At 27.0% G+C, this 27867-nt stretch overlaps 3 protein-coding genes and 2 long non-coding RNA genes across 10 annotated transcripts in view; 2 read left to right on the forward strand and 3 right to left on the reverse strand.

Annotated features, from left to right (window-relative positions):
* LOC122512077 overlaps nucleotides 1-9998 on the reverse strand; it is a 25828-nt gene extending 15830 nt beyond the window's left edge. Inside the window, exon 1 of the long non-coding RNA XR_006302593.1 lies at nucleotides 9865-9998. This is a non-coding gene — a long non-coding RNA (uncharacterized LOC122512077). The remainder of the gene's footprint in view (nucleotides 1-9864) is intronic.
* LOC122512067 (phospholipase B1, membrane-associated-like) lies at nucleotides 1486-9238 on the forward strand. Of its 2 annotated transcripts, none has more exons than XM_043627690.1 (9): nucleotides 1486-1884; nucleotides 6255-6473; nucleotides 6591-6700; nucleotides 6764-6968; nucleotides 7132-7308; nucleotides 7414-7573; nucleotides 7687-7846; nucleotides 8404-8555; nucleotides 8999-9238. In XM_043627690.1, exons 2-9 carry the CDS (start codon nucleotides 6366-6368, stop codon nucleotides 9166-9168), a joined length of 1242 nt encoding a protein of 413 aa, XP_043483625.1. In that variant the 5' UTR covers nucleotides 1486-1884; nucleotides 6255-6365; the 3' UTR covers nucleotides 9169-9238. The 2 variants fall into 2 exon arrangements, with proteins under 2 accessions (XP_043483625.1, XP_043483627.1); XM_043627692.1 differs by having other exon boundaries at nucleotides 6258-6473.
* On the reverse strand, nucleotides 7941-8390 carry LOC122512078. Its single transcript, XR_006302594.1, has 2 exons — nucleotides 8216-8390; nucleotides 7941-8014 (listed from the first exon to the last, which is right to left on the reverse strand). It is a non-coding gene; the product is annotated as an uncharacterized LOC122512078 (long non-coding RNA).
* On the forward strand, nucleotides 9866-27365 carry LOC122512061 (lysine-specific demethylase lid). Of its 4 annotated transcripts, none has more exons than XM_043627679.1 (18): nucleotides 9866-10639; nucleotides 13109-13325; nucleotides 13467-13627; nucleotides 13935-14315; nucleotides 14751-15029; nucleotides 15168-15660; nucleotides 15934-16061; nucleotides 16368-16562; nucleotides 18469-18923; nucleotides 19264-19525; nucleotides 20148-20970; nucleotides 21071-21279; nucleotides 21384-21608; nucleotides 22304-22388; nucleotides 22671-23071; nucleotides 23246-23363; nucleotides 23448-23590; nucleotides 24764-25030. In XM_043627679.1, the coding sequence occupies exons 1-18, from the start codon at nucleotides 10415-10417 to the stop codon at nucleotides 24902-24904; spliced, it is 4941 nt and encodes a 1646-aa protein (XP_043483614.1). In that variant the 5' UTR covers nucleotides 9866-10414; the 3' UTR covers nucleotides 24905-25030. The 4 variants fall into 4 exon arrangements, with proteins under 4 accessions (XP_043483614.1, XP_043483616.1, XP_043483615.1 ...); XM_043627681.1 differs by having other exon boundaries at nucleotides 22304-22364; XM_043627680.1 differs by having other exon boundaries at nucleotides 9868-10639; nucleotides 20160-20970.
* LOC122512076 overlaps nucleotides 11889-27867 on the reverse strand; it is an 81553-nt gene continuing 65574 nt past the window's right edge. Inside the window, exons 4-6 of one of the 2 annotated variants that reach the window (XM_043627705.1) lie at nucleotides 19862-19941; nucleotides 14300-14348; nucleotides 11889-12117 (exon numbers count right to left, since the gene is read on the reverse strand). In XM_043627705.1, the coding sequence (XP_043483640.1) occupies nucleotides 12026-12117; nucleotides 14300-14348; nucleotides 19862-19941 (221 nt within the window). In that variant the 3' untranslated portion in view covers nucleotides 11889-12025. Of the gene's footprint in view, nucleotides 12118-14222; nucleotides 14349-19861; nucleotides 19942-27867 lie in introns of those variants that run through there. The other variant, XR_006302592.1, reaches the window with a different exon arrangement.

Consider the following 27867-nt stretch of genomic DNA (forward strand, 5'->3'; position numbering starts at 1 on the left):
GGAAGCTAATAGATTACTGTTATTTAAATCCAAAATATTTGCATAACAAAAGTACGGAATATTACACATACACGTATTTTATATATAGAATACGGTTATAAAAAAAGAGTAAAAGTTCACAACACACGAAATATTTTATTCGCAATTTTGAAAATTTCAAAAAATTTCAATTAAAGATATTTTAACTAAAAAAAAAAAACGTTTTGAACAAATTTTTAATAAAATTCATCGCAAGAATTGAATTATTTTCATAAATAATAAAATTCATTGCAGAATATCAATTATTTTTATAAACAGTTCCTAAAATTCTTTGCACGAATTCAATTATTTTCAATACAATTATTATAATACAATTTCACGAAAGAATTCAATTATTTTTTTAAATTTTTCGAAAGAATTCAATTATTTTCCAAAATTTTAATAAATTCTTCGAAATAATTCAATTATTTTTATAAATATTAAAATTCTTCGCAAGAATTAAATTATTTTTATAAATATGTAGTAAAATTCTTCTCAGGAATTCAATTATTTATAAATAATTTTAAAACAATTTTAATAAAATTCAATAATCAAATTTTTAATTAACAGACACGATTTTCTATCAATAATTTCAATAAAAAATAGTAAAATTATGAATTACAATTATTGACAAAATCGATTATATTAAAAAAATTAAAGAAATTACTTTTAAAAAACTTGAACGAAATTGTTCAAAAGAATTTAAAATTTAAAAACATTTAAAAAGAAAAATAATTATTAAAAAAGTTGTGAAATAATATAAAATATACAAGGAAATTATTCTATTATAATGTTCAAAAATTAAAAAAGCCGGAAGTATTTTAATTTCTAACGTTAAAAAAATATAAAATATCTTGATTTATGATATTTTAAAATATCTTGTTTTATTTGGATGAAAAAATTATGTGAGTTTATTAATTTGTTATTAAAAAATTTTTAATTTCTATAAATTGTCAGATAATGGATTTTTCTCGAACAAATTAAAAAAGTTAAAAGAAATAATTCCCGAAAAAAAGTGTTATTGTTTGTATAGAATATTAATATACAAACGTTAAACGAAAAAACATGCAATCTATATCAATGATACTAACTTAATAGTTCCGGAGTCCAACAAGGTAGTAATTTCATAAAGCAATATAATGATTTCAATAAGTGTCAGCTCAAGGTGCTAAGATTTTATGAAGTAATTAAATTAATCTCTAAAATAATACTAATAATACTGTTGAAACCAAATTAATTATGAATGGACTTTTTTTCTATTCAAATGTACTTTGTACTATAATGTAATACAATTAATACCAGACTTAGGTACTTTGAATTAATTAACAAAATTTTTTTCCATTTCCGTATTTTTTTTACACACGAATGCAAATTGTTTCTATTATATTTCGTTAGTGAAGAAAAACAAAAAAATATTACATCCGGATACATTTTTGGGATTTTATTTTGATTTTATGTATATGTAGACATGCTGTTATCCGATTATATTACGCAATTATATTTCTCGAATATATAGTTTCTATATAAAGTGGGGGAATATCCCTTTAGGAGAATCGATGTCTCTTCTTGTCGTCGATGCTTCATTCAGTTTTGTATCAAACAATCTCCCAAGCAGTTTAGTTGAATGAAACGTGACAAAACAGTTTTTTTTTTACTACTAAAACTCGTAAATTAAAATTTGAAGAGAAAAGAAAATTTTTCAAATAAATAATACAGAAAGTGATAAAAATTAAATAATTTCCAATTTATTAGAATAATCCGTCAAACTTGTAAAAAATCATCAATTTGTTGTTGACGAAATTGCATTCAAAATGCAGTTACATTTTTTACTGCAAACGGAAAATAAATTTCAAACAACCAAAAACCGTAAGTTTGAACAAAAAAGATTTTTTAAAATATTTTCTATTTAAATAATTAAAAATTTACATTAAAACAAATTAAAATATTTATTTTTACTATTTGTTTTTTTATTAAAACCGGAATGCACACTCAGTTTTTCTGGGGATAACAAATTGAGACAAAAAACGAATCAAAAGTGTTGCGAAGCAACCTTTTGATTCGTTTTTTGTCTTAATTTGATATCCGCAGAAAAATAATGCTGAAAAAAAATTTATTTGATTCAAATAATCAATTACTTGACTGTTATCAATTAAATATTTACCTGAATCAAATAACTTTTCTTTGAGTTAATTAAATTGTATTTAAACCAAATAATTTCAACATTTAATGCAAATACCATTTAATTAATTTAAGTAAAAATTACTTGATTCAAGTAAATATTTTTCTGATAATAGAAATATTTGAATCAAATAAATTTTTCTTTCAGTTCAATAAAAATAAAAAAAAAATAATAATAATGAGGATAATATTAATATTAATAAAATCAATAAATAATATATTAAAAATTTTATGTTTCTAAAGTTTCGAACGTTCAAATTAACGAAATGTATTTACTTCTTCTTCAAATTAAATTTTTATTCCAATAATTTTTTATATAAAAAATAGTAATTTAATTTTTTTTATTAAAAAGTTAATTACAGAGTTTCTAAATTTAAAATTTAAGTTTTTAATTTTCATTGCAATCAAATAAATAAAATATTTTTGATAAAAAATATTTCGTTCATTTGAACGCTCAAAATTTTTGTATCGTAAAATTATTTGATGCAAATAATTATTAATTTGATTAATATTATTAAATAAATAAATACTTGAACCAAGTAATTTTCATTTGAATCATAAAAAATTTGTTCATTGTAATAATTTATTTTAGAAAAATATTAAAAATTTTAATAAAAATAATATTAGTTATTATAAGTGTAATAAATATAACTTGTAACAATAATTGTTTTATGTTGTAAAAATACGATTATTATAAAATTATTACATAATGATAACAATTACTTTGATAAATAAGCGGCAAATATTTGCGTGGCATTTATATTTATCATTTGACATCGAGATGGGAAATTGAAAGCAGTAGTGGTCCATTGTGCGCGTGTTTATTATAAAGAGAGATGAGTGTTATATATTCAGAAGATTCAAGTTGTAAATTACGGAAGAATAGTTGTTTCCTTGTTGTCGTTTGTGTTTATATGAATTACCGACAATCACATCACACTTTGCATTTGGTACTTGACATCCAAACTTAGAGTCAAGGGAAAGTGCATGCCCATATATAGAAAGAGTTATAACATTATAGAATATCTACCACAAGACAGAATATTGCACTTTGCATTATACACACATAACATAAATTTCGAATCCTTTTTTTTCGTGCATATGTCAAAGCAAACAGCAAACATATCAAAATAATATTCATAAATTACTTCTTATGAAAATTCTTTTCTTGGAAAATTTTTATACGAGTGTGAAATAAAATTTCTCAAAGAATTTCCAAGACTGAATTTTTTTTCTCTCTAATAAATACGAAAATGCGAATTTAAATAGTAATAAAAATAATAAAAGTTTCCAAATCCATTTTATCAAAAAAAAAAAAAATAAAAATCTTTACTAAAGTGTCTAATTTTCTCTTCTCTTTTGCAAATATAAATGCAAAAATATAATTTAGAACGTATAAATTTTTGCCTCTTTCGACATTTCATTCTTCTTTTCGCTCTTGTGAGATGACATTCTTTTCATAATATATTATAAATGTTGCGAAAGAATTATGAAATTTGAGGTTGAACATGTTTCACGATTCAAGGTATTTTATATACGCACATAGAGATGAAACAATATTTATAAACTTCTAAATAGCTTTTAAAAACTTCTGTCTCTCCATATATATATTATAGTCATCTCACTTATTGGAAAGTACACGTGTCGCGAATTATAATGATTAAAACGTCAAGTTTCAGATCGCCAAATTACAGTTTAGAAAGCAAATACAAGAAGCGATGCCAAAGGAGTCCCCGCCGGTTAGAAATTTAAAGGAAGAACCCATATAATTTATTCATTTTTTGACTGAGATTGATATGTATTTTCGTGTGTATGTGTGAAAAATATTTCACATCAAACAAAAATGCGGCATTATGTCATAAAAAGAAATTTCTGATGGGCAATTTCAAAAATTGAAAATTAAAAAATTGAAAATCAATGAAACTATACATTATATTTATAATATTTCAATGTTTTAAGTACTGTTTGCAAGGAAAATTGTTTTAATATTTATAATTCCGCGAATTTAAACTTCAGGACTGAATCGTATGTGTATGAAATTCGTAATGAGGAAATAACCTTTAACCTTCTTTTATAATTACCAACTGTGCAACTTTTAAATAAACTTTCTATTAAATTCTGACTTTTAAGTTCAACTGGATTGCTTTGACAATTTATATCTGCATTAACAGGAATTTTTCATTTTCTTCCTTCTGTACAAATGGAAAAAAAATTCTCTTTACATAATGCTCTCGAAATATCGAAATAAGTGCATTTATTCACGTTTCAAAACTCTTCCACGTTTATATTCATTTGTAGAATATATAAAGTATTATAAATATAAAAAATAACTATCAAAAAATAGAAAAGATAAAGAAAAAATCGAAAATCGGTTTAAAATCCAAAAAAAATTTAAATCATAGAATGAATTAACATTCTTTTTCAAGTGGATATTTAGAAAAGTATGTAAAATTATCGGGAATTTTTTCTATCGATTATTAAATAGCAGCAATAAATAAATTCTGAAATGCAGCATTTGCATACGAAGTGAAAATTTTGATAATCGGACCATTAGTGTAAAAATGTTGTCATCAAATTTATTAAGGAAAAGCTATAAAAATGATTATTTTATTCACTGTCAATTTTACAGCTCAAATAAATCTCGAGATGGGAAAATTTTTTTTTCAATATAAAAATTAGAGAATTCAGTTTTTCAGGGAACTATTAATTATTTTTTATTTGACAAATAATAGAGGATAATAACAATATCCAGAAAAAAAAATTTATTTAACATAAATAAAACTTTTATTTGAACCAAATAAAAGACTAGTTGGCTCCGAGTCAAATATAGATCTTTATCTGGTTTTGTAATTTAATATAAAACTAGCAAATGTTACGCGAGGAACGTAATATTCAATTTTTTATTATCATTATTATTATGCAAATTAGTCACATTTTTTGCAAAAATTTAATTATTTTTAAACAAAATTTTAATAAAATTGTTAATTTAATTTAATTAAATTGCAAAAAAAAATTTTTTTTAAATTTTAAATTGGCAGTTATTTGCAAACTATATCGCAAACTATAATCGTCTCACACTGTATTGATATTTATTTTGATCAACCGAATGTCACGCGTGCTTGAACGAAATTGAGGAAACTGTCAAATATTTTCGACAGATTCTGTCAGCTTCCGCGTGTGTCCAACAAGAAAGTGCTACATTGAATTTATATTTAAGATATAATATGCATTTAAAGGGGCTTAATTATATATTAAATGATAGGGTTTTGTGAATTACGACATGCTTCAATAGATCTTATCAACACTATATAGCTATATATACATACGTGTATAATTTACTGTAAAATCTTCTTTCCCTTTCGAATTATGTAACATTCCTTTATACTGTGCATCCAATTAAACATTATTTTTTACTTTTCTCATCATAATGAAATAAGGTACTTGAATTTGTGCGAAATTTCACTTTCTCTAATTCATTAAAGTTTTGGAAGTAAAATTATTTTTAGTGCCGAATTTGTCAACATTATGTTGTCAACATTATTTTTTCTTTCAGAATTATTCCATTTGATTAAATTTTTATCTCGATTTTTATTCAATAGAAACTTTGGCAAATTTTTTAATTAAATTAATTAATTAAAAAATTTGCCAAAGTTTCTATTTAATAGCCAATTTTTTATTTAAATTTTGATTTAACAAAATTCTATATTGAAATCGGGATTTTATGAACAGGGTTGCCAGAAAAATTTTATTTTATTTTTCAAAGTACGACTGTATATTAAAAGTTTACTTAAATTGAATGAATCGAATTAAACAGAAATTCGATAAAATAATTTTTTGATATACACATAAAAAACAAGGTTAAAAATGGAAATTTGACATCATAAAAATAGTCGAAAAGAAAGTAGGTCAAATAAAATTTTGAAGCAAATGGAAATTCGAACAAATAAAAATTCTCCTTAAATAAAAATGTTTGGAACATAAATATAGAGAATTTAAGTAAAAATTCAGAAATTTTCGGATAATAGTTTTTTTAATAGTATTTTTTATTTTTTCTAAAGCAGATTTTGGAAATGTAATATGAGAGCAGTGGCAAAGCAAAGGGACCTACGTTAAATGGAGTCTTGTTGGAATAAAAAAAAGCGGAGAAGAAAACATTGTGACAATTGGACATGAGGAATCACATTTTAGAAATTTTCTTAGTATTAATTTTTCATTTTCACAAAAGTCATGGAGCTACATTTTCAGACGCCATTTATCAATTATTTCAATCAGGCAGAGTAAGTGAAATATTTTATCCAAGAAAAATATGAATACCCTTCCATTTGTGAATTTTAGCAAAATAATTTCTCGTCCCTTCGAACGAATAGAAATTAAATTAAATTTAAATTTTTCAGGAAGATACCATTGAAAATGGTATATTTTATCCTAGAGCCGAAAACGATATTCGAAGACAACCAAAGATTCTCCTAGAAATTCCATTTCCCTGCAAAGTTCGAGGAGGAAGGTACGAAATAAAAGATTCTAATAAAAAAAGGTTTTTTGACAATTGAATTTCTTTTTTTGAAAGATCCTCAAGCCCACCAACAAGTGTTCATAAATTGAGACCAGGCGATATTGACATTGTCGCTGGTTTGGGAGATTCTTTGATGGCCGCAAGTGGTGCAATGGAAGAATATGCAATTGGTGCTTTTATCGAGGCTCGCGGTGTCAGTTGGTCTATCGGCGGTGAGGGGAATTGGAGAAATTATCTAACAGTACCAAATATACTCAAGGTATTTAACTATTCTTCCGAATTTCAATTACTGACAAATAATTCTAATTTATGATCATTTTAATCTAATGAATAGAAAAAAATCACTAACTACCAAAAAATTGTTTGTTTTTAAAAAATTCTTCCTAGAAACTAAAAGGAGCAAATTAAAAATTAATTTGCAGGTTTTCAATCCAAATTTAACGGGATATTCCACGGGAACTGGTGAATTTATTTCAAAAAAAGCGGGACTTAATATTGCGTTTCCAGTAGCGGCCACGATTGACAGTTTTCATCAAGCCAAAATTCTAATCAATCGAATGAAGAGCGATCCTAATATTGATATTCAAAAACATTGGAAGGTACAATTTTTAATTTTTTCTATCAAAATATTTACTGTTTTAAAAAATGATTTTTAGAAGAAATCCAATCATTTTCTTTTTAACTTAATTTAAAAAATTTAACAGATGATCACAATATTTTTTGGAGCAAATGACGTTTGTTCAGCGCAATGTTTTAATCCCAAGGAATTCTCGCCATCAAAATATGCCATAAATTTAAGGAAAACTCTAGATTTTCTTAGAGAACAACTACCTCGTACTCTGGTTAATTTAATGCCAACAATTGGTGAGAAAAAAAATCCTTCTTAATTCAAATTTTTAAAATTTTGTTTAAATTCAAATTATGTAAAAGTGAAAAATAGTCAAAATAAAATTAAAATATTGTAATTAAATTTTTAGATGTTACCGTATCTCTTAGAACTGCTCGAAGTGTTATGTGTAATCTTTTGCATCCTCTTTATTGTTCTTGTTTGCATAAAGGAAAACGTGCAGATATTCACGCTTCCAAAATTTCACAAATGTTCCAACAAACTGCTGAAGCTTTAGTCGCTTCTGGGAGGTAAATTTAAATCGAAATTTGTTACCAATATTCATACTGTCATTGTATCAATCAACATCCCTTCTCTTCTTTATATCATTATCTTTTTTTTCTATTTCCAAAATTGATTTCTGTGATTTCTGTTTAATTTTCTAAAAAGTTGATGAAATTCTGCTAAAAAACTAACACCTAAACGTAGAAGTTACGTTATTAATTTTCTATAACAAAGAAAATTTAATAATAAATATAAATATTATTTCTATAAAAAAATTTTAAAATTGTAAACATTGTAAATTATCTCAAATTAATATACTTTATGTCTTAAATTTTTAGACGTATTTGAATAAAAAAAATTATTTACTTGTACCTGCTTGCGATATATTTACTTACATATATTTCCTTCATTGCTAACGTTGCTATTGCTAAAATTGCTAAACTCGTGCCACTCATGACGCTTGTGTTTTGATTTGAAAAATAAACATAACCTCAAAATGTATGTGCGCCAGAATTCCAGAATTTCATCAAGTTTCATATGTAGAATACATAGAAAATAATATTTTTGAAATAAATATTTTCAGATACGATAGAACTGAAGATTTTACAGTGGTTTATCAACCATTTATAAAATTATTTAACACCCCAAAATCAAATGTAAACAATGCAGCTAAAATTGATTCCACTTTGATCACTTATGACTGCTTTCATCTTAGCCAAAAAGGACACGCACTTGGTAAGATATTTTTTTAAACATAAAAATCAATATTCACAGTATAATGCAAATTATTCATTAATTTAAAATTATTTATCACAAATAGAATACAAACGTAGTAATAATAAAAAAATATTACGTTACTGTAAATCAAATTAGTTATAGAGCCTTTAGATATGCAACCATACTTGCAGCTTAACATTGAAAAATTTGTATTGTAATTAGAAAAATAAAATAAATATTCGTACACAAGATGAATAATAATTAAATAATAGGTAAAAAAATTAAAACTTACTATAAACTACTAAATTTTCATTAGTACAGATAAATTACAACTGATAAATTAAAAGATAACATTTAAAATTGATTTTTTCGACAGAAGCTTCGCCGTATGAATGGTTGCATATTGCAGGCGCTTAATCACAATGTTCTTTTAAATAAAACTTTTATAAAAATTTGTTTAGGTGCAAATCTTCTTTGGAACAATATGTTGGAGCCAGTTGGAAATAAAACAGAAATGGGATCACCAAAAATTTTTGAAACAGTATTGTGTCCCAGTAAAGAAAGGCCATATATCTTTACAAATATTAACTCGAAACTTTATTTCGAATACGGAAGTCAAGAACCGAGATAAGATTATACTGTACACTAATTTATTTAAAAAAATCAACAATAGAAAATAAAAATTTCTACATTTTATTGAATTTAAAAATTTATTTTAAACAATATAATATTTATTTTATTAATTAAATTTTCATCGAATAATAAAAATATTTAAAAAAATTATCTTCGGTATTTATTATTTCGTAATATTTAAATCATATTTTATATATTAATAATTTAAATAATAATTTAGAAAACAAATATTTTTATTTAACCAGTCCGTTTTTTAAATTTAAGAGACGATAAAAATCGATATATATCGAAAATAGTTATTTTTAAATAGTTATTGTAATTTCCTTTTAGAAATTAATTAAAAGAAAATTTTTTTACTAAATTTATGGCTTCAATTAAATAAATCAATAATTATTTCACTTTCCTTATTTTCATTCCCTCAGGGAAGAATTTTAAACTTAAATTTCGCGCCTCTCGCCTGATCACATGATTGGTCACGTGACCATTGCAGAAGAAAAGGTTCGACCTCAAGTGCAAGTAATTTTGTATAAAAATTTCGTTGCATATTTTACTGAACTAAGTGATTATTTATTTAACAATATGTGTTGTGATTAGAAAAAATATTTCTCTAAATCTGGATTATAAAATGTCTTGGAAAAAATATACAAAATATGTGAAAAATAATGCTAAAGAATGATAGAAATTAAAAACTAACCTTACGACGATATAGTTTTCTGCCAATGTTGAACCGTTTGAACCCAGTGAATTAACAACAAATGAAATTGTGCAAAAAATTGCATGATTAATTAGAAGGGGAAAAAAAAATTTTCTAACTCGAGTGTCTTGTTGTGGAAATGAAGAAGATATTTTTCGATTAATTGAGTGTTTGAAAAAAGTTGTGATTGCGTAGACACATGGTGTGTGTGAATCTTTTGCCTTCGCATTCTCCATGTTGCTTTTGAAGGGCTAGAGGGGAAAGTATCCAAGTATGAATCGGGGCAGTTGCCCGTGCGCGAAGCTACGTGTAAGAACAAAAGTGTCGTATGTCGTGCTCTTCTTCTTTCGTTTATTGTCCTCTTATCATTGATAAATACAAGCAGAGCCAAATCATGGCTTCATTAAAAACTCTTCGCATCAGGATCTTCCAATTAATACCAGAGTAACATTTAGTATTTTTTTTTATTTGTGTCCGGGTATAAGCGTTTCGTGTATTGTGTTAAAAAAGAAAAAGGTGCGCCACACCGTCCTTTCAACGAGGACGAATCATGGGATCTAAGTTTGATGGACACACTGCTTTTGAATCTCGTTTTGGGACATATCTTAGAAAAGACATGAGCGAGAGGAGTGACTCGGATTTTCAATTTGCAAGTCCACCGGAGGCTCCAGTATTTGAGCCCACTGCCGAGGAGTTCCTGGATCCATTGGGTTACATTGCCAAAATTCGTCCAATTGCTGAAAAATCGGGAATCTGCAAGATAAAACCGCCTCCTGTGAGTTTTCCCTTTGCAAAAGAACCTTGTGTTTATCTTCAATGTTTTCGATCGATTTTTTCTTTTTTTCTTTTTTCCCTATATGAAATCAATGTCTGCTCTTGTTTTAAAGTTGATGAGCATTCAAGGGAAAGTGCATGGAGGGTCGACCAAAAAAAGTGTCGATCGTCTTTTTTCGTTCAACGACCTCAATTCGTAACATTTACCACCGACGCACTGTAAATTTTATCCAGGATTTTCCTTAATTTTCATGACCTCTATATACAAATTATAAAAATTGCTCAATTCAAGGCTTTTATTCTGGAGTCGATTTGAATTTTGGATAATTATAAATTTTTTAATTACATAGAAACCTAATTAAGAGAATTTGGAGTTCTAAAAAGGCGAAACTCGTGGGAGTAATCAATCACCGTGTCGATGTGACAGCAAGTACTTTAGAAAAAAATGAACACGATGAATTTGGAAAAATAGATGAAATTCATTTTAGAAAACTTTTCAGAGATGGAAATTTAAATTCCCCATTTACAGTGTATCGAAAAGTTTTCCATTTCTATTTCTAATCTCTAACAGAACTGTAGGCAATACTGGAAGGTACGCCATGCAGTTTGTCGTTGTTGAACGATAAAATGGCCGGAACACTAAGAATTATGTTATACGTTGATTGGGAAATGATTTTCACGTTACCAATTTTTCATTTAGCGCATAAACTATTAAAATGGAACACAATTCAAAAATGGATCGCATTAAGATGAAAATATTCACTTTCATTTCATTTAAAAAAGAAATTTCTTTTCACTTCTCTCTATAAAAAAAATTCGTCTATTATGAAAACTTAAAAGTTTGTGACGTAAAGAAATAATAATATTACAATTTAATGACAATCGTGTGTTTTAATTCTTATTTCGTCATACAGTGAACAACAACTTTTCTTTTTCCTTTAAAAAACTGTTAATTACAAGCATTACAAGAAAAAAAAGAAATAAAGTATTGTTAAATATTCCAGTCAAATCAAAGTAACAAAGTCGCCATGTTTTTAAGGAATCATTTCATTTTCTTTAAAATTACAATTTATCATAATTCATGCGATTCGTTATATGATGAAATAGTTTAGGCCATAATCGAATCCATGATTATATAATACACATAAATATTGCTATCAAATAACAAGTTATATTAAAGTCATTGTATTTGTAGGCAATGGATAGCGTCGTTTGCATCAATATCATACGCCATAGGTGTATTTGAGTAATTTCATTATAAAAAGTAGTAATTATTGTTTTTTAAAGCATTTTTTTCTTTCATTTTCTATTTAAAAAGTCGATTTTAAATAATAGACAAATTTAACCCAAATTTGTTCGTTAATTATAAACAAATAAATGTTTCTTGTCAGAGATTGTCAGAGATAACAAAATGAAATATTCTCATCGATCGTGTTCCAAAATACGTCAAAGCAATAAGAAGTACTCCATTTCTGAAAACTTAATTTTTAATTTAATGAAAAAAGAATACGAATACAGTCACAGGAGAAAATGAATAGGATACACCTTGCATTTATCAATGATAATACTTTGATAGATTGGTTTTTAAATAATCTATTCCCACTCTGATAAAATAACGTTGCGTCTTAACAATTGAAAAAAATTCAAAAAATTCTTCAAAAAATGTCAATTTTTTTTTACAGAAGTACAAAATCTAATGTTCATAATTTTCCCAAAGATTATTAAACGATTATATTCTGTTAACACTATTCTTATCTTTCTTCTTTCTTTCTTTTTCTATTTATATTTGGTAAACAATTCATGAATTTAACAATCATTTCTTACAATTATTTTAAACTCATTTTGTTTATCTAGTGTCATATGCACCTTATTTTAAAATCATTGATCTAAAAATTAAATATTTAAAAGTATCACAAATTTATTGTTTCATTGTTTGAAAAAGAAATGAAGAGAATAAGAGAATTATTATTACTTATAAATAATAAAATTCTATATTCTCATTTTTAAATTACTTTTATTTTCAATACTGTATTTCTTTTGTATTAAGTCGCACAAATCTAAGAGAAGGCTTCTATAAGTTTACGTAATAGCGTCACTAGAATTAAATGCATCAGAATTTTATATAGTCAGTAAATTATTACAATTTTAAGGAAAAATTAAACAAAAAATTATCAATTTTCGTGCTATGAGAATATTAATTTACCTAAAAATATTTAGTGTCAGTGTGTATATAATTATTGACTAAAATAATAAAAATTGCACTTGAATAATGTAATTTTTAATAATTAGACAATAATTACACCCTGATTTCAATGTAGATTTTAATTTAGAAATTTTCTTTTCAAAGTGAACGAAATTGGAGGTTGAACAAACTTTTTTACCCTGTTCTTGTATTAATTTGTTAATTTAATTGACTTGAATTTAATTTATTATTAAGAAATGAAAATTAAACAATTTTTCTCCACTTCAGAATTGGCAACCCCCTTTTGCTGTTGACGTGGACAAATTTAAATTCGTCCCAAGGATACAAAGGCTAAACGAATTAGAGGCAAAAACGAGGATTAAACTAAATTTCTTAGATCAAATTGCTAAATTTTGGGAACTTCAAGGATCGTCACTAAAAATTCCATTAGTCGAGCGTAAAGCACTTGACTTGTATTCACTACACAGAATAGTGACTAGCGAAGGTAGGAAAATGTCAAATTTTTAACCAAAAAAGATTGAATTTCAAATTATAAAATTGTTTTTCTTTTCCATTTGAGAGAATAAAGATAATAAGTTCTTTTTTTGTGTAAAGAAAAAAATAGTAAAATATAATTAAATTTTAGGTGGAATAGAAAATGTGACTAAGGAAAGGAGGTGGGCAAAAATAGCAAATAAACTTGGATATCCTTCAGGTCGAAGTGTTGGAAGTATTCTTAAAAATCATTACGAAAGAATATTATATCCCTTCGATGTTTTCAAACAAGGGAAAACTTTAAGTGATATTGTAAGTTCTGGATTTTATTTATTTCAAACTATTTCTCCTCTTTCAATTGAAAAATTCTTTTTTTATTAGAGAATTAATTTCTTTTTATATAATATTGATTTGAATTTTTAATTCAAATTTCAATTTCATTTTTAAAAACTAAATTTTTATATAGTTGTTCTCGTTTTTCTGATTTTTTTCTTTCTGAGAGTTTCTTTCTTTGTTAATGAGTTAAGGAATTTTAATTTTCTCTCTTAGACTTGAAATACTTTTTTTTTTTTATTATTATGAAATGTGAAGAAAAATAATTTCTCTAATTTCCAAATAGAAAATTGAACCGGAAACGGATGCCAATGAACAAAAGGATCAGGATTATAAGCCTCATGGAATTATATCGCGACAGCAAATTAAGCCACCGAATGCAAAATTTTCGAGACGTTCGAAACGATTCACTGGTCAGGATGATAAACAAGATCCATTATCAATTAAACAAGAAGACTGTAAGGAGGAATGTGATTCTGATAATGATTGCAAAGAGGGTGTTAAGAGTAAAAATGCATCGCCCGAAAAAGGTGGTGCCGAAAATAGTAAAGAATTGAAGAAACTTCAATTCTACGGTGCTGGTCCAAAAATGGCTGGATTTAATACCAAAGAAAGCAAAAAATCTAACAAAACCAGAGGGATTAAACTCACCTACGAATTCGATCCGGTAAGATGCTCCATTTTCACTTCCTCGTGACATCTGAAAATCAAATTTTGTTTATTAATAGAAAAAAGACGTCTTTTCATTATTATTTTACTATTTAACAAAACATTAATATAATAATTTGAAATTTTTTATTATTTACTAGAATATTTAATATTAAATTTCAAGTTATCTCTAGATGCAAAAATTTCAATATTTAATATCAAATATTCGAATAAATATTACTATTATTTATTGCTGTTGTTATTATTTTATTATTGAAACAATAACAATGGATATTTTCTTGCCAATGAATTTGCAACAATTTTTTCCCAACTGTTTTGAAAAAACTTGATTTTCTTTATAAGAATCGTAAGTTTGTTGTTTTGAGTTTGTCGACACAAATATCAGGAGTCAAGAAATGTTTACATTAAAAAATATTCTACATTTTTCCCCCAGCTGGCTAAATACATTTGTCATAATTGTGGGCGAGGAGACAATGAAGAGAATATGTTGCTGTGCGACGGATGTGACGATAGCTATCACACCTTTTGTCTTCTACCACCTCTAACTGAAATTCCAAAAGGTGATTGGCGATGTCCGAAGTGTGTAGCTGAGGAAGTTTCGAAGCCGATGGAGGCTTTTGGTTTCGAGCAAGCTCAACGCGAGTACACACTCCAACAATTTGGCGAAATGGCCGATCAATTCAAAAGTGATTACTTCAATATGCCCGTTCACGTACGTATTTACTTCCGTTAATACCATTTCTTCTATTTGAACAAACATTTAAAAAATAAAACAAAAACAATTTAAAAACCTTTTTTTATTAAAAGAAATATTTGAAATCTCGCTGAAAAATCCAATTTTCTTTTTCAGATGGTACCAACGTCACTTGTTGAGAAGGAATTTTGGCGAATTGTTTCGTCAATCGATGAGGACGTGACCGTTGAATATGGCGCTGATCTTCATACAATGGATCACGGTTCGGGTTTCCCGACAAAAACAAGTGTGAATCTTTTTACTTGCGATCAAGAATATGCCGAGTCTTCGTGGAATTTAAATAATCTCCCAGTTTTACAAGGAAGTATATTGGGTCACATTAATGCTGATATTAGCGGAATGAAAGTACCATGGATGTATGTGGGCATGTGTTTTGCGACATTTTGTTGGCACAATGAAGATCATTGGAGTTATTCAATAAATTATTTACATTGGGGAGAGCCAAAAACATGGTACGGTGTGCCTGGCTCTCTAGCCGAGAGATTTGAGGAATCAATGAAATCGGCCGCGCCTGAACTATTTCACAGTCAGCCGGATTTATTACATCAGCTCGTTACAATTATGAATCCTAATATTTTGACAAATGAGGGTGAGTATTCTGAACGTTTAATGAATGTACTTAATTAACCTACTTAGAAATCTACCAATACATTAATTATAATACTGTTCATTAGTATTAATAATAATTATTATTTACAATAATAATATTATGAGTAATAGTAATTTATTTTCATTATCAATAATATTAATTGATAAATGGAAACAAACTAATTTCTATTTTATGTTTATTGGTCAAATAGAAAGTTTAGTTTCTTTTTCTTTTCCGAGTGAAAAATTTAATGGATTATGATCAATTTCACAGGAGTGCCAGTATTTCGAACCGATCAACATGCGGGTGAATTCGTAGTCACTTTTCCGAGAGCGTATCACGCTGGTTTTAATCAAGGATACAATTTTGCCGAAGCAGTCAATTTCGCACCAGCTGACTGGGTACGTATTAATTAAACTTAAAGAACAGGAACTTTTTATTTCCATTCAGAAACAAAATAACAGAAATTTTTGTTTTAAATTATAATTTAAACAAATTTTTTTATCAAACGATATAAATTAATCTTGAAAAATTAAAGACAATAAAAATCGAAATGGCAATTAAATTATCAAATTTATAAATAAACTATAATTATTAATATAAATAATATTCACTGTCACTAGATCGATTTTAAAGCAAATCATAATAATATTAAAATGGTATAATTATTACTTGTATGATTAATTTTTTGTTTGTGTTTACGATAGTTAAAAGTCGGGAGAGAATGCATTTCACATTATTCGAATTTGAGAAGGTTCTGTGTTTTCTCACATGATGAACTGGTCTGCAAAATGTCTTTGGAACCCGATGCACTAGATATTGGTGTTGCTACATCAACTTATCACGATATGTTACAAATGGTAGATGACGAGAAAAAACTACGAAAAAATCTTCTCGAGTGGGTAAGTTTTGAAAAACAAACATTAATAATTAATGTCCATTAATTTTTGCATTTAGTATATTAAACAAAATAAAAGAAATTTAATATAAAAATCATAAATTTAATGCAAGAAATATTTCATAAAAAGAACAATAAATAGTAACTGATAAACGTAAAAATCCAAAAGAAAGGAATAAAATAAAAAAAAATAAGAATTTTATTAATACTTTAATAAAAAACGTGATTTTAATAAAAATAATAATTATAAAGATTGTAAGAAAAATAATAATAATAATAATAATAATAATAATAAAAATAATTCAAATAATAATAAAGATATAAATAGTAAAATAGTAAATATTACAGTAATTATTATATTGAAGGGATAAAATAAAAAAATAAGTAATTTTGTTAATACTCCAATAAAAAACATGATTTTAATGAAAATAATAATAATAATAAAGATATTGTAACGAAAATAATAATAAAGATAGTAACAAAAATAATAATAAAAATAATTCAAATAATAATAATAAAGATATAAATAGTAAAATGGTAAATATTACTGTAATTAGATATCATATTACAAATTATAATAATAATTATAATAATAATTATAATAAAATAAAAGTTATATTAACTGTTTATAGGCTGTGTTATTAGTCAAGTCGATAAAAGAGACAACCAAGTTTCAAATTTATCAGTCAGTGCGAGTCAATTTATAAATATGTAGTAAGATTAAAAAGTACTTATTTTTAATAGAAAGAATAAATTAGAAAACATTTAAAATTTTTGATAAAAGAATAAATGAATTTTTCTGCGAATAAAAATATTTTCGCACACTAGAGAATTTTTCTATTGGGTGGGACAAGTATTTTTTTTTTAAAAAAGAATCACTAAACTGTAGATATTTGAATAATACGGTCTGGGCTCGATTGAGAAATGGCGGGAGTTAGGATGAATAGACTGTAGCTTTATAACATAAAAGGTCAACATTTTTGAATCAAGTAGTACATTATTCAACTACGTCACATACACGTACGTGATATACTTAAAGGCAAATGAGCATGTGTGAAGAACATACTGCCAGTCCGCCGGATTTTATGGCTGTGTTGTCCACGTTTCCAACTTAATTCTATTCAATATTTTGTTTCATCATTTCTTATTAATCGCACAAATTCATAATTAGGGTAAATTTTCATAATTAATTTTATTATTCAACTATAAAGCGGTTCGCGTACGGTTAAGCATGGTTTATAATGTTTGATTATGTAACTGTGTGAACAAGTGATTATAGAGGTTATGTTTTCCAAATAATTATATTCTCAAAACCATGTTGTTGATATATATTCTTTCTTGAGAAAATATTCATCACTTTCTTTTGTAGTGATTCATTTTACGCACACATTTTTACAGAATCTTCATTTTTCTTTACTATTAAAGCGCAATTCTTTTATTGCCCTTTGTATATTTCCGAACGAAAAATTTTCGCGATTGTGTGCGAAATAATAATGATGCCGCAGATTCAGAAATTGTAAACCGTATGGCAACAATATTAATTGAAATACGATTCTTATTGTTGCAGTTGGCAAGTTGGCGTTAGATTAATGACTTTCTTTAAATGCTTTCATTAATAACGAAATTTTAAAAACTTGTTATATCCTGTCTTTCAAAAGTATCTGATAATTGTGTGCTCTGCGCTGTAAACTGTTTACAAGCCAAACACGAATATAGCATTCGGAATAATTGTGAATCATTTTGTGTGTACACAATTGTCAACTACAATTTTAATTGTTCTTTTTCTATAATAGTGAAATAGTTGAATTGCTAAAATTAAACTCAGTTTGTTTCAAGTGTTTTTTGTGACTTTTTTTTCTATAAAAATAATATTGTAATAAAAATTTTTTTTTCTATTTTACTTAATATAGGGAGTGACAGAGGCAGAACGTGAAGCTTTTGAATTACTTCCCGATGATGAGAGACAGTGTGAAGCATGTAAAACGACCTGTTTTCTAAGTGCTGTTACTTGTTCGTGTCAAAGTTCGCAATTGGTTTGTTTAAGGCATTTCACAGATCTTTGTGAGTGTTTGCCTGAGAAGCATACATTGAGATACAGATACACACTAGATGAATTACCCATCATGTTGCAAAAGTTGAAGCTTAAAGCCGAGTCTTTTGACTCGTGGGTCGCGAAAGTGAAGGAGGCAATGGATCCTGACGGGGAGAAAATTGAGCTTCATGAATTAAAGGAACTTCTGACCGAGGCCGAAGCCAAAAAGTTTCCAGAAAGTGAACTCTTGACTGCACTTACAAACGCGATTCAGGATGCCGAAAAGTGTGCTAGTGTCGCACAGCAATTGCTAAACACCAAACAACGCACTAGGTTAGTATTCAAATTATTAAAATTAGCATTAAGATTATTTTAGTTAGAATTTAAAAATTAAAAATATATCTATTTTACGATAAAAAGTTAAAAACTATAAGTTTATCTTTATTAGTTTAGGTTTTTTCAAAATATATCTAATAGTTTATCAAAGTTGTAAAGTGTGACATGAAAATTATTTACTTGCTTTCTTTATATTCCTTTTAAATCTTCTAATCTAAATTTAAAATTCTTAGTTTTTAAGACTATTTTCCGTTTATGCTTGTCTAAAAAAAATTACTTTTTTCCTCACAAACACCCATTTTTCTAACTAGCTAAATTGATATGTAAATTCTTTCAGGACAAGACAATCAGTCGACAACAAGTACAAATTAACTGTGGAAGAATTAACGTTATTCTATAAGGAGATATCGAACTTGAGTTGTGAACTTAAAGAAGCTGAGGGCATTAAATACATTTTAGATCAAGTGACGCAGTTTCAAAAGGACGCAGAAGATTTGGAAGCTGCTGAAGATGATTGTGATATTGAAAAACTAGAGAGCTGTATCGATTTTGGAGAATCTATTTGTATTGATTTGCCACAACTCGTCCGATTGAAACAGGTAATTGAAAATTAATGACTTTTTAATTCTCGAACTTTCTTTAATCATTTAAATAAATATCCATCTCTAAAGGTGGTTTATTTTTAAAGTCAAAGAAGGTCACCTTTTTTAAATATTTATCATTTATTTCATCTATTTATATGAATGTATGATTTTTTTTTTGAAAAATCAAAATTTGACCAAAAAAATTTAATTACATCAATTAAAAACAAATTTTAGAACTGATTTATTTTTTAAATTTACAATTTATTATTTTCTACTGTATTGAAATAAAATATTTTTTGAAGTCAAATTTTGTTTTTCCAATATAATTTGATTATTTTTTTTAATACATACCTGTTTGTTCTCAGTGAAAAATTGTAAATGTTCTTGAAATTTGCTTCCAAATTTTACTTGTCCGAATAAAAGTTGACTCCCTGAAAAAAAGAAATTAAATTAGAGTAAATTAGAGTAAAATTTGAATAAAAGGGGTTAATTGAATCCAATAGTAATGTTATGTAAAATTTAATTAAAAGTAGAGTAATTATAATTTTTTTTGACAGTAATTAAAGGGGGAATTTTGAGTAAATTTTTTTGAAAAGAACCCTATTAAATGGTAAAGGACAATATAATTATTCTATAGAAAATGTCGCAGATTCGTTGGCTGGAGGAAGTGAAGACAATTCAAGAAGAGCCGAAGACGATCACTCGCGAAGACCTAGGAAATTTAATTGAAAAAGGAATGACAATTCCACCACACTTCAGTATTGAAAATACACTTTCTAAATTGCAAGCACTTTTAAACAGTATTGATAAATGGGAGGATAAGGCGAAATTATTCATTCACACCAAGGAGAGACAGTCAATTAAAACAGTTGAGGATTTTGTTCTCGAGGCAGATGAAATTGATGCCTATTTACCAAGTCTCAATATTCTTCAGGAAGTTTTAAATAAGGCAAAAAGTTGGACGAAAATTGTCGAGGATATACAAGGGAAGGATAATATTGCTTATTACGATACACTTGACGAACTTGTTCGAAAAGGACGAAACATTCCACTTCACCTGGACGCTTTACCAGTCCTTGAATCAATTCTCTCACAAGCGAGATTGTGGAAGGAAAGAACAGCGAGGACATTCCTGCGAAAGAACTCTCATTATACATTAATGGAAGCTCTTTCGCCCAGAGTCGGAGTTGGAGTGCAGTCCATGAAAACAAAGAAGAATCGTGGCGATGACACAGTAAGCGCTATTTATGTTTGTGATACGAAACTTGACGACTCGAGTAATTCAGCAGCGGTCGTTGCTGCTTTCAAGCTTGCCGAGCAACGAGAAATGGAGGCAATGAGAAATTTAAGAAAGAAAAATGCCATGAAGGCACAACTCGACGATTCGAAGTATTGTGTTTGTCGTAAGGCAAGATTCGGAACTATGTTCCATTGCGAACTGTGTAGAGACTGGTTCCACTGTAAGTTGGCAAACATTTCTATTTAACGAATACATTTTATTTAACTAATATTTCATTTATCACTAATTAATCAATAATCACGAAATTTAATACTGTTTAGATAACTGTGTACCACTTCCCAAATTGGCTGTCAAGGGGAAAGCATCCGTATCGCCGGAAATGAAATTCCTCTGTCCTTGCTGTTTAAGATCTCGAAGACCACGTTTGGAGACAATTCTATCACTTCTCGTTAGTCTTCAAAAAATACCCGTACGCTTACCGGAAGGAGAAGCTTTACAATGCCTCACAGAACGTGCCATGAATTGGCAGGTGAGTCTCTTTGAAAATTTTTTATCACAATTTGTCCCTTTAATTTTTCTTATAAATATTTTATAATTTATTATTTGTGTTTTTAAAAATTCTCTTTTCTACAGGATCGAGCTAGACAAGCACTGGCTACAGAAGAGGTTAGCACGGCCTTGTCGAAACTATCGGTTCTTTCACAAAAATTGGTGGAGGCTGCTGCCAGAGAAAAGACTGAGAAGATTATAAGCAGCGAATTAAAAAAGGCCGCTAATAATCCAGAACTTCATCAAAGGGTACAGGCGATCGCACCTCTCAGTGGAGTACATTCGGATGACAGTGCTCTCAGCGCACAGGTATAAATTCATAATTTCAATAATTTTACTTTATTAATTTCCTTTATATTTCAAGATTTTCTATCTTTTGTATTACAAATTTTAATTTTTTTTATTTCGTTATTATAAGTTTTTAAATTTCTTACAAATAAAAATTTTTAATTAAAGAAATTATTATCGAAATGACTTTTCATGCTTAATCTTTTATCTTTTATGGTTCAATTATTAAAACCAGTTAAAATTAAATTAAAGAATATATTTAAAAATAGTTTGAAAAAATATAAAATCTATATTAATAATCGTTGTATTCCGGTTAATGTATTGAAAATCATCAAATAATTTTTTTAAAGTTTGAATATGAAATTATTCAAAAATTCATATTTGAAAATAAAAAATGTTGTAATTTGCATAATAATAAATTGAGTATCACGTTCCGCTCGTAATATTTGCTATTAAAAAAATAAAGAAAAAAAAAGAAAATGTATTTTAAAAAAATATGAACAAGGGTAGAAATAAAAATAAAAAATATGTAAAAAAAAATTGGAAATCAATAAATCTATTTAAGAAGAAAAATAAAAGTAAATAAAAAGTAATTTACATTTTTAATAACCGAGCTAAAGGCAATGTAATAAAAATATTTGACTATTTTCTTTTTATATAAAAATGAGTCTTTTATTCGTATGTATTTTACTTAATATCGAATAAATTTGTTTCAGGAGGACGACGACGATATTATTCCACTCGAAGATGATGAACCAACTTGCAGTACATTTAATAGTAATGAACACGCTTATTCCTATGGTTTGTAAAATAAGCTAGAACGATAATTTTTATTTAATATTTTTTTCTAGTACATTTTCTAGAGTTCTCTTATTTTTCTCGATTTTCAATTATAGATTTTGCATCTATAAAGGTATGTTTACGCTTATTTTTATTTTTATATTTTTTTCCCCGTCCTCTCACACATGAAAACATTTTTTATTTTTATTTTTAAAAAGTTTTTCATGATTTAGTTTTTAATTTTTTTTTGCCTTCAACTATTTAAAGATTTTGATTCTAAATAATTGGTGATTTTAATTACAGTTTCCAAATTTAATCCAAAAGGTGATGGCTTAAAAGATCCGGAGTCAACAATTAATTTAACGGATAGCATTAAATCACATCTCGATGATTTAATGATGGAGGGCGATTTATTGGAAGTAGCTTTAGACGAGACTCATCATATATGGCGGATTTTAAGTCACACGGCAAATCCAAAAAGTGTGCGTAAATATGCGGCTCTGGATGAATCGAAGGGCAATCAAGATGCTGAAGTGAAGGAGGTGAAGAAACGGGGTCGTAAACGAAAGTCTGATGAATTTGATCTTGCGAAGGTGAATCGTCAACGATCTGAGGAGAAATTATGGTCCAAGCAACGTAAGGGATTTAATAATAAGGAGAAAAAAGTGTCTGTCACTGGGCAAGTGAAGCGTGGGCCGCGTAAGGTACGTGGTATTAATTTTCTTCTTTTCGTAAGTCTTTAATTAAAATTGATAACTGACGATGATTTTACTCGTTTGTTAGTTGCAATTTGAATTTGAGACACGTTTTACGGTATTGGTGTGAATAGAACGCCAGGGACCGCGACTATCTCGATTTCAGTTAAATGTACATTGCAGATGAAACGAAAGGACGGCGAGGAAGTGGCGAAGAAGAGGGCGGGTCGTAAGAAAACAAAACAGGATACTTCTGAGGATGAGGAGGACTGTGCCGCGTACAGTTGTTTACGACCCAGTGGTAAGAAAAGTTATTAAAATTTTCTAAACATAATTATTTTTTGTGTTTTAATTGATTGTATTAAATTTTGGGAATCTTTCACAGGACACGAAGTCGATTGGGTTCAATGTGATGGTGGTTGTAATGGTTGGTTCCATATGCACTGTGTAGGTCTCGATCGAACTGAACTCGCGGAAGAAGATGACTATATCTGTGCTAACTGTAAAGACGCGGATCAAAACACAACGGTATGATTTAGTCAAAACAGATGAAGCCTCACTTTTTTTTCACATACACAATTTCTTTTAGTTTCTCGCATCTCGTTGTACATACGCTATTGTTAGTCGATTCTTGCATGATAAAAAGCCTACAAGTCTTCAATTTTTTTTTCTCGTTAAAAGAAACATGCATAAACGAATAACGATAGTGCCGTAACATCATCTTTCATTTGTAAATTTTTTCCAGTACATATTATATAGAAACGCACTGTAAATATCAGTTTAAAATACTTATCTTTTTGATATAAGAGATAGACGAATGAAAAAAAGTATCTTAATGTTTAATTTTACTTAGTTTGATAAATTTATGCTATTGTACAGGAAGAAAGAGAAGTTGCTTTGTTTTTATTTTATTTTTTCATCGTAATTATTTTTTTTGTCACGCATTTTAGTTTTTTTTTTGAAAAATGTTCCGTACTTGTAAATGTGTGTGCTATATATAATAATTGCTAATGCACTAGATAAAGTGCTTTTGTATAAAACACCGGGGACATGACAGATTTTTTTTTTTTTTTTTTTTTTTAATCGGGTATAACTTTTACTTCAATGACTAAAGCTGTTCCTCAAGAGAGTAATCTGTAGCTTTTGAAAGATGATGTTTCAACATTCATAAGTTATCGGAGAATTTCGAGGATTCTGTTCCTATTACACGGAATGATTTGTCAAATTTTAATATAATGTTTATTTGAACAAATTTGAAAGGCTATTATATTTCAAAATGATGAATGAACACATGTTTATTTACTTTTTTTCTGAAAAAAATGTAGAATAAAAAAGTAGCAAAAAGAAAAAATCAAATGTAGAAGAAATTTTTCTTAATAGTAAAGCATGTCTTTATTTTGCACTATTTTCTTTTTTTATTGTTACTTCATAATGATTAGTATGGTATTCAAGAAAAATCATTGACTTCATCTTCGATTTCTATATTATAATTATTTAAAAAGAAAAAAAAATTAATTTGCAATATTGTGTCCACAATTTTTTCTTTAATATTTTGTTTTATCACAAATTTTTAAGATTTGTGTTTAAATGTAAAAATGAATTTTACTCTTGTTAAATTGCTTTTCTCTCGTGATCAAGCAATATAATTTCTAATGAAAATGTATTTTATTTTTTACTAAAAAAAATTTTTTTTGTGGACAGTGGTTGAATCTTGAGAAAAAATTCGTCAGTATGTTACTTTATCGTGCATTACATTTTACTGCATACTCCAATTATTTAAACGAAAGGACTCGACTACATATTCAAAATAGTTTTCGTTTTCTTCAATTCAGTTTAGTTTGATTCTTTTGCAGCGCTATTTTTTTTTGTAGTTAATATTCTGTATAATAGTTTTGGTGTATCAATTCAAATACTTTATACTAAAATTGTAAAATATAGATGATAATAATACAAGCTCTGTAAACAAAAAATGTTTTTTTTCTTCAAGAAATTTTCTACCTTCAAAATTTTCACAAATTGTTTTTTAACAGTTTTTTAATTTTTATTTATCTATTTTCTCAACTCTGGTGATTGTAATTTTGTATCAAATTTTTTAGAAAATTGTATTTATATCAAGTTTTTGTATGTAATATTTTTTCGAAATTAATAGAAAGTATACAATGTGCTTGCTTTAGAGAAATAGGTAGAACCTTCTATTCATTAGTTGCGCACGTTTTTTTCTTTTGCAAGTTTATAAAGAACAGTTAAGGTAAATGTCAGTTATTGTCAAGCTTCTAATCTTAAAAATTAAGAACTGGAACATTTATCTAAACTTTCGGTATTTTTTTTGGGAAAATTCTTTAGAATTAAAATTAGTTAAAAAAAAGTACAGCGATTCTTGAGGTTTTGGATAAACTTCTATTCTCAGGGATACCAAAGTGCGGACGCTGACACAGATGCCGACAGTCAAGAGATGACATCTTTCGCCAGAACTTGTTAAATTGAAGGTCATTTAGACATCAATCAATTGCACAAAAGAAGAGAAACATTTTCTAATGGGAAAACTCGAAGGAAAAGTGATTTGAATTTTAACCAAGAAGAAAGAAGAAGAAGAAGAAGAATTTAATTCTTGATTCTGTTTACCAACGTTTTTGTAAACATCAGAAAAATCGGCAAACTATTTTTTTATTTTTTAAAAAAAAGGTGAATATTCTTAATTAATGCTAATTGTAGAATGAATGTTTCATTTTTTTTGACACAGTGAAAAGTGGTGTGGTTCATGGCCTTCGAAAATTCTTCGCGCCGTGTGGTGTGTAGAGATAGACTGAAAATGATATATATGTACTAAAACTATAAAAATAGATAATTATTATGTACACCTTAATATTTATCATCCAATGTGAAATTTTATGAATTTACACTTTATTAAGTGTGACTTTACATTTTTTTAATTAAATTCTACGTATGAATGAAAAAAATACTTAAAAATTTCTTTTTAAGAAAAAAAATATTTCATGGTACGTTAATATTATTTTCAAAATCATCTCACACATTTATAAGTTACTAGAGGCACTTTTATATAGAAAAAATAAGTATTAGGAGAATCCTTGTGTACATAATATCATAGATCCTGTTTGATAGAATAATTATGTAAGAAAATCGTAGTTTTTTGTAAAATATAATTATCATATTGTGCTACGAAATATCAATGTTTATGCAGAAAAAAAAATTTCTAATTCCATGTCAATGGCTAAGGTGCGTCTGTTTTTTAAAGAAAACTAATTTGCTTCTTCTATTTTTTATTTTAATTTAAAACTTTTGTCATTGACGATTACTTATATTATGGCTTTTTATGATCTTTGTGTGTTAATATAATATGTATGCGTTACCGAAAAGATATAAACATCACACACAGTGTGTTTTAAATGTCTTCAAAATTTTCAAATAAATAAGTGTCTCATTTAAAACAGGCTGTGAAATAATCATGAAAAGGATCGATATAAAAACACATATGTATTTATATTTTTATATAGACACGCAGCCTGTCGACTTTTTCCACATAAAAAAAAAGAAAAAAATGAGAAAAAAAATCGTTAGAAGTCGCACTCTTTTATCTTTTTTTTATTCATTCATTCATTCATTCATTTACGTTCAATTTTTATCAAGGAGAATTAAATCCTTTTCTGCGAACAAGTGAAAATTTATATAATGTACATAAAAAAACATTTGTTTCAATTTTTTTTCGTCGAAAAAAATTTCTATGCGACTTATAACATTTAGTTTATTAATTTTTGATAGATGCGTGATGTGTGTTTAATTTTTAATGGAAAAGAATATTTAATTTTCCAATAATTTTCCTATATAATACGTTTGTTGTAGCTCTGTGAAGATTTATCGTTAATTTCATTTTTTTGACTTTGTTTTTCTTTTTTCGTTTTTGTTACAAAAAGCGTACTGTTCCCTTTGCTATATTTGATATTTCGCCCTTTGTTGTTGCAATCAGTTCGCTTTGAAAAAAATCGATAGTTTAAATATTTTGTTTTATAATATGAAAAATTTTGAATGAAAAGAAAAAAAAATGAATGAATTCTGGTAATATGAAAAAAAAACAATTATCTGTACGAACAACTATTTTAATATGCCAATCAGAATAATATAGAATTTGTTCATTGTACACCTAAAAATATTATGTAGACGAATTACAGATATTTATAAATCTTAAGGAGGAAATTTAAAATATGAATGTAGTAAAAAATAAAATTTATTTGTAAGATTATAACATAACTCATTTGCGTACAATATACATACTATGCGTACAATGAAATGTAACTTTGTCAATTATACCTTCGTTTTTTATTTTATTTTTTTTTCGCCTTATTTAAATCGCACATTTTCGAAATTATTATTGTAATTAATTTTTTAGTGTAATTTTATTTAAAAGGTTAATTTTTAGCTTAAAAAACTATTTTTAAAATGAGATTTAAAAATATAAATTTCCTTTATTAACGGAGTCAGCTTTATAATCTTTTGAATTTATTATTTGTAAAATGACAATATATATGTAGGTTGACTGAAAGGATATAGATGATACACTCTATTAATGGGAGGAATGCATTATTACTTTTTCTAACGATTACTCATAAGTAATGATTCATTGGAATTTTTTAGTTTATACGTTCATTTTGCAGTTTATCATTCTCGCGGTCAAGGTAGTAGAAAAATGTGATTCATTCATCAAACACAATTTTATCCAACAATGCAATTTTCATTTTTGACTTCCTTTACCATAATATAATAAATTGATATTTTATCTGCATTTATTTACA

Source organism: Leptopilina heterotoma, unplaced genomic scaffold, assembly GCF_015476425.1.
Source record: "Leptopilina heterotoma isolate Lh14 unplaced genomic scaffold, ASM1547642v1 Lhet_95, whole genome shotgun sequence".
In the NCBI taxonomy this organism is placed as follows: domain Eukaryota; kingdom Metazoa; phylum Arthropoda; class Insecta; order Hymenoptera; family Figitidae; genus Leptopilina; species Leptopilina heterotoma.